The sequence below is a fragment of the Mustela nigripes genome, unplaced genomic scaffold (genome assembly GCF_022355385.1).
Source record: "Mustela nigripes isolate SB6536 unplaced genomic scaffold, MUSNIG.SB6536 HiC_scaffold_1509, whole genome shotgun sequence".
Lineage (NCBI taxonomy): Eukaryota > Metazoa > Chordata > Mammalia > Carnivora > Mustelidae > Mustela > Mustela nigripes.
This window is the reverse complement of record NW_026740916.1, coordinates 1-6,396: the sequence shown is the minus strand read 5'-3', so window position 1 is coordinate 6,396 and position 6,396 is coordinate 1. Positions and strand designations below refer to the sequence as shown.

Sequence of the window (6,396 nt, the reverse complement as noted above, 5' to 3'; positions counted from 1 at the left end):
GAGGAAACAGCAACATCTGATGCATCTGGATAATCTTCCATGAATCCTTGCCTGGTACCCCGAACCATCATTCAACCTGGCCCCGTTTCTATCAAGTCTCGAAACACAAAATCCTGCAGTCGGCGCTGTGCCTCTTGGTTCTGAATCCCAGTTTTGGCATCTTTGCCCAGTTAGCAGTTCAAGATCCCACGAGTGCTTCCACCAGATACTTTACAGGGAGAGCAGACATGCGAAGATTATTCAACACACACACATGGCGTACATACACGTGTACATGGGCACGTGTAAACACACACAGATGCACGCAGCCATACATGCATGTGCACACACACCGAAACCTCAGAGGAAAGGCCACTGTGGCCTTTGTGGCAGCGGTCACTCTGGCCATAGCCCTTGCGGGCGGAGGACGAGGCTACACTCCAGTTCTGTGTTCCAACCTTAGCTACCAGCTACTAACACTAGGGTCTGTTTCATTTGCTCCCTGCAGATCCTCCAGACTCCACAGAAACAGCTCTCAAAGTTTCAAAATGAAGCTTATCAGAAGGTAACCCATTGAAAAACATTTAAACCAAACTTGTCAAGATCCTGAAACAGGCATCTCGGCCTGATAGAATCATAACCATGACTCCATCCACCCAATCTGGTTCTGGCTTTCTGAGCAGCGAGACACCCCCAGGCCCAGAGGAGCCCCTTTCCTTATGGCCCAGGCTCACCTCTACCTGCCTGCACTTCTGGACATGGGGGACAACCCATCCCTGCAGGTGAGGGTCCCCAGAGTTAACAGGTGAAAGTACTGGGTGCTCAGTTATATTTGAATTGAGAATTTAACAAATGAGTTAAGTCCCATGTATTGAGAGCACGCTCAAATTAAGAAATGATTTGTCATTTATCTGAAATTCAGCTTTTACCAGGCATACCGTGTCTTACCTGCCACATGCCCTGGAGGCCCAACCCCAGGGACCTGGGACGGGTGGGGCGGACTCACGAGGGCATGCCTGCTGCTGTCCCAGGGGCCCCCACTTGCCCTTCCCCCAGCACTGCTTCAGGACGCCCCCGGCCTCCTTTGGCTGTCAGCACTCCACACCACCCATGGTCCAGCGGCGCCTTCCCTGCTGCATGCACACCCTTGAAAGAACGTCATGTGGTCGTGTCTTGTGTCCAGGAAAAGCTCCAGGGGCCTCCTAACTGGAGCCTGCTTTTGTTTTCCTCTTCCCCCTCGTAGACCCGTCCTGCACGCTGTGCTCAGAGGCCCACACGCAAATCAGTGTGTGTACTTTAGTCATAATTTCAAGACCCACATGAAACTGAGAGCTGAACCAGTGTGCCCACCTTCGCTAGCAGGAAACCCCTCAGACCCTGACCTGCTGCTGTCCCTGGACGCCCTGTCCCCTCACTACTGCGAACCACTGCTCAGGGTAATGACACACATTCGAGGAGAACAGGAAGAAAGGAGCCCTCAGCTCCAGGCTTCCCAGCGTGTGCCAGCCACGGCTCAAGCCCAGCCATAAAATGCACAGGAACAGGGAGAAGCACGGACAACACAATAAAGCAAGGAGAAAATGAAAGACGCCATAATACAGTCTGTTTTCATTTCGTGCAGAGAAAATTAATTTTTTAGGACATTTCACTTAACTTGGCAATATTATACGGTTTAACCTCTGATGCCTGAAGCGCCTCTCTTTCATGCCCTTAAGCCTCAGACGGGGGAAGCCCGTTTTACGACTAGCTGTAGGTCCTGCCTCTTGGGGGATGACCAGCCTCACGGCCCAGCTCAGGGCCGTGTGCACTCAAGGAACGGGAGTTGCGCTGACCAGGGTTCCCAGCTCGTCACCTCCCGCAGGAGCACCCGCTGTAACTGTGAGTCGCCCTCCCGAAGAGTGGACACATTACCTTCCAGAGCAAGGCACCGGGGTGGGCTGGTCGACCAGATGAGGCTGTGTAGGCACTCGAGGCGCTCGGCCCCCTCCAACTTGTACCCAGGGCAGCAGTGGTAGGAGATGACCGTCCCCACGGGGAAGGAGGTCTGCAACTCGGAGATGTTCGCGTAGCCATTGGAAGAGGCAAGAGGTCTCAGGCAGCCTGTGGCGAGGAAAAGAGGAGGGACGGTCGCACTTGGTCCCCTCTGCACCAACGAGACCCGCAAAACCCGGGCCCCCTGCCCGCCTCCAAGGGCTCTTCAGCCAGACGCCCGTAACCACTTTCCTGTTCGATTCATGTCGTAGAATTTGGCGTCCGGCTTGCAAACCACACAGAGAGGCCCAGGGAAAGAGGGAGGAAGTGAGAGGGGTACAGCTGGGATCAGGGAGCCCCAGACACACCTCAGAATCATCCGGGAACCTTTTAGCAACACAATCCTGGCTGCAAGCCCTAGATCTATGCACAGCCAGGGCACCCCGAATTTTTAAAATCTCCCCAGGTGATGCTAACATGCTCTTGGGGGTGAGAAGCACTGAGGTGCTGTGCAGCAAACACACACCCCAACTGTTTCAACAATGGGGACACCTGGGGGGGTCTGAGGAGGTGGCAGCAAAAACACCCTTCCCCTGCTTGGGCTGTGAGGCAGGGGCCTGCGGACCCCGTGTGATGCCACGTGAAGATCAATTTGCATTTTAGGTGCACTTGACATGGTTCTCAGCCTTGAGAACGACCCAGAGAAAGGGTGTCTCAGAGCACACCCCTCTGGGCCCCCTCCCAAGGAGCTCCTGGTCAGGGTCTGCGCAGACCCCAAGGACATGCACGGCAGGCATGGGGCTGGGTGTCGCAAGCCCCCACAGCACACCCAGAATTCTCCATGCTGTCTGTGTTCCCACACTTCTGCTTCTGCCAAACGGAAGCTGCTTTTCCGTGTTGAAACCTGTGCCTGGGGAACATTCGCAGTGGCACAGAATCCCGTTCTGTGTGGCCCCCACTGCGATCCTGGCATTTCCTGTCGGGGTCAGTGGTCTCACTAGAGGAAATAATGACTCTGCAGAGCTGGCGCTCTTCCCGCGGAGAACTAATTGTGTGTGAAGTAAATAACGTATAATGGAAATCCCGACTCTCCCTTCCAGTCGCCGAGCACAGATCACAGCATGCCCATGGCAGCAGATATCTGAGCTCTGCTCCCGAGCTGGCTTGCTTTGACATTCTGAGCCTCGAACGGCTTCATGCTCCGCTGACTGCCCTGGTCAGTGAGCTGGTACGTGGGATCTATGTTTCGGCGTGAGACCAGAGAGGCCAGGGCAGCCCTGGCATGCAGAACTTAGGGAAATGCTCCCTTTGGGGCCGACAGTGTCCCGTGCCACAGAGATCCACGGGCCTACTACCACCCAGGCCACATCTGAGACACGTGGCCACAACCTTTCTCCACGGCCTGGAAGGATGTACCCGTTGAGCTGAACGTGAACTGTGTTCACAGGAAAAGTGAAGTGTCAGGGAGGAGGGGGAGATTGGGACTCAGGAATAAACAGAATCCGTGACTGAGAAAAGTAAGACAAGCACGTCAACATGAACAACTGACCGTATCAGAGTCCCTAAGTGCTGTTCAAATGAGCTGGCACAAGGGACAGTGCCTGCGGCTCCTCCCAAGAAGGAGTGTCATTCCTGGCCACTCCCACAGAGAAGCTAGAGTCCCCTGAATATAAAACGGACAGACCCACAGTGAACAGCAGGTGCGTCTGGACACTGCTCTCCAAAACACAAAGTTCCCAAGGAAAACATGGCCTTGGAACATGCCCGCCTGCTTGCCTGCCCCAAAAGAAGCCAGAAGGGGTTGTAACTGCAGTAGTAAACCAGGGAAAGAGAGACATGCTCCTTGGCTGGGGATAGCCCATCCCAAGCATGCCAGCAGACACCAGGCTTTGACACAATAGCTTGGTGCAACCTCTATTTACACTTCCAGGCAATGGCGAGCCGGCTTGTCAGGCTCTCTCCCCCGGATCTGGAAGTGCAAAGAAAAGCCACAGGATGAGACGTCATGCTAAGGGCCAGTCATGCTCCCCCTGGCGCTCCGAGGTGTCAGGCCATCTAATGCCGCTAGACCCCTCACGCCCATGCCATGTTGGGCAGTCACTGCTTGGGCAGCCAGGCCCCTACCTGCCTCTGCATGGAGATGAGGTCAGGGCACAGACCAGGGGACATGCCCTGAGGGAGGGTGGTGTGGGTGACGGTGCTATCCGGGGAAGGGCACCTTCCAAGAGCAGCCAGCCAGCTCTGGGCAACGCTCTGAGATGCAAGCGCAGGGTGGTGGACAGAACAGAGCAGGAGGCCACACCTGAGCCCCTGATGAGGATGCCACCCTCGGGCATTTCTTAAGAAATAATAGGGACCAAAAGAACTCGTAAATAGGTGCACGGAATTTGCAAGACCTAAGAGGGAGAAACCTCTAGAAAGGGCAGGAGAATAGGGGACAGTGGGGGATGCGGGATTCATGAAGGCAGAGGGGGCTGGCATCCGAGGGAGCGTTCTTTGCACCGGGAAGGAAAGGGACCAGTGGTTGGTAATGTTCACATGAATATTCAGCCCAACCTCAGATCACGGTGACAACTCTCCACAGCCTCCCGAGAAGTGCCCCCAGAGCACATGTATCCCTGGAAATGTCATCTGTGCAGGCCACGTGGCACAGGGAGTTTGAGCAGAGAAGCTCACAAAGGGGTGGCCTGGCCGCCCTTGGTCCTCCCGATCCAGAGCCTTTGTTTCTGCAAAGGGCCATGTAGGACTCTTAAGCCTTCACAGAAGGAAATAATTCATTTCCGACCCTGGGGCATGCAGAGTAATATCAGAGCCTGCCAGCCATGACCTAGAGCCCAGCGCTAGCATTCGTCTCGACCGGAACACGCCAAGGCTCCGGCGCAAACAAGCCTCCTCCCCGAAGAATGAATTATGCACTGGCTTTCAAGTCACATGTCAAGAAAATAAAATCAGAATTAATGTGCACGCGAGGACTTATTTTCACAAACAGGGCCCTCCACGGTGGCCCAGGCAAATGTTAAAAAGGCAAGAGGATTCTTATTTACTGTGTAGTTTGGATAAAATCTGAATTTGATTATTTTTCTGCTCCTCATGCATTATAAAAATGGATAACGTTAAGAAAAAATAGCCTCTGTAAAGATGCGGCTTTAATCTACCCTCACCACCACTGAAATAAGTATAAACGTTCTGCTGTTTTCATTAAAAATGCCATAGTTCATCATCGTGCTCACAGCCTGGTTACAAAATGCCTATTTCTTAAAAGACTTTTGGTTCTCGGTGTGAAGGAGAAGTCAACATGCTCAAGAACAAGGGCTCTTCTGGTCTGGGCTCTCACGGTGGGCACGAGGGGCTGGTGGGGACCGCAGGGAGGGTGTGCGGATGCCAAGGCCAGAGCCGGTGGGCCCTGCTTCCCTCCACGTCCCAGTGGAGAGACGCGCACGTGCTCCCAGCCCGCGCCCCTACCTTGACAGAGCGGCAGGTTGTCCCACGTCCCGTCATCACGGCACAGAGAAACCATGTTGTACAGATCAGGGTAGCGGATCTTGAATCCCTCGTGACAGGTGACGATCAGCTTGTCTCCGTGTCTGTATGTCCTGTTATGAATCTCAGCATCGTCGATTTGAGGGATACGGCAATCTGCAAAGGTGTAAAATGGACACGTTATTTTTTTAAATTTCAGCCTGTTGTGCTTCCCAGCTTGGCACAAAGCTCTTCTTTTCGGACCTGGCCTCAGGTTTCCCTGTGATAAAAGGCCCTCGCACACGGACTGCTACCCCTGGTCTGGAGGGGACTGAGGACAAGATGTCCCAATCCAGCCATGAAAGGAGCTTCACCTCCAGCCTGGAACCCTTCATACCTCGCAGTGGAGCCTCAGGCGATTTTGGAAATAAGAGAGAAAGGACAGAGCTGGGGGCTCACAATGACCCGCTACGTGGTCCCACCCAGCCCACCGCCTCTGCCTTGGGGCAGAAGAAAAGCCTTGGCAGAAGAAAAAAAGGCCTTGCCGAACAGTGGGGGACAAGCTGGGGCCACACCGGCCGGCACCTCCCTTCTACCGGATCTGCTCCACGCGGGTAATAACATGGAAGCACATGCAACCGCCAACACCACACAGCCCACCACAGGTAGGTGACCTGCTTCCTGGAAGCAGGTGGGAGCAGAATACAGACTCGGAAAGGGTCTGTAGCCCAGCATCAGGGGCGCAGGAACAGGAAGTCCACACAGAAGGTGATTAAGAGATAAAATACAGTGGATAAATTATAACCCTCCACTTCGAACACGGTCTCCTCCCAATTCCGCGTGTGTCCCCGCATAACCTTGAGCAGCCATCCCCGGAGGCGTACAGAGGGGTTGCGCTCCAAGCTTCGCAAGTTTTAAAAATGAAGCAAAATCCAAGAACAGCATTTCGACAATCACAGAAACTTTCTCCAAGAGTATCTCAATGCT

General features: G+C 54.1%; 1 protein-coding gene across 1 annotated transcript; it reads right to left on the bottom strand.

Moving 5' to 3' along the window:
• Positions 1 to 1,756: 1,756 nt before the first annotated feature.
• Positions 1,757 to 5,586, bottom strand: LOC132008834 (sushi domain-containing protein 4-like; the record flags this gene model as incomplete). The annotated part of the gene is made up of 2 exons (XM_059387358.1): positions 1,757 to 2,079; positions 5,413 to 5,586. Coding segments are annotated over 2 exons (482 nt in total), but the record flags the coding sequence as incomplete, so codon positions are not given.
• Between the last annotated feature and the right edge of the window lie 810 nt (positions 5,587 to 6,396).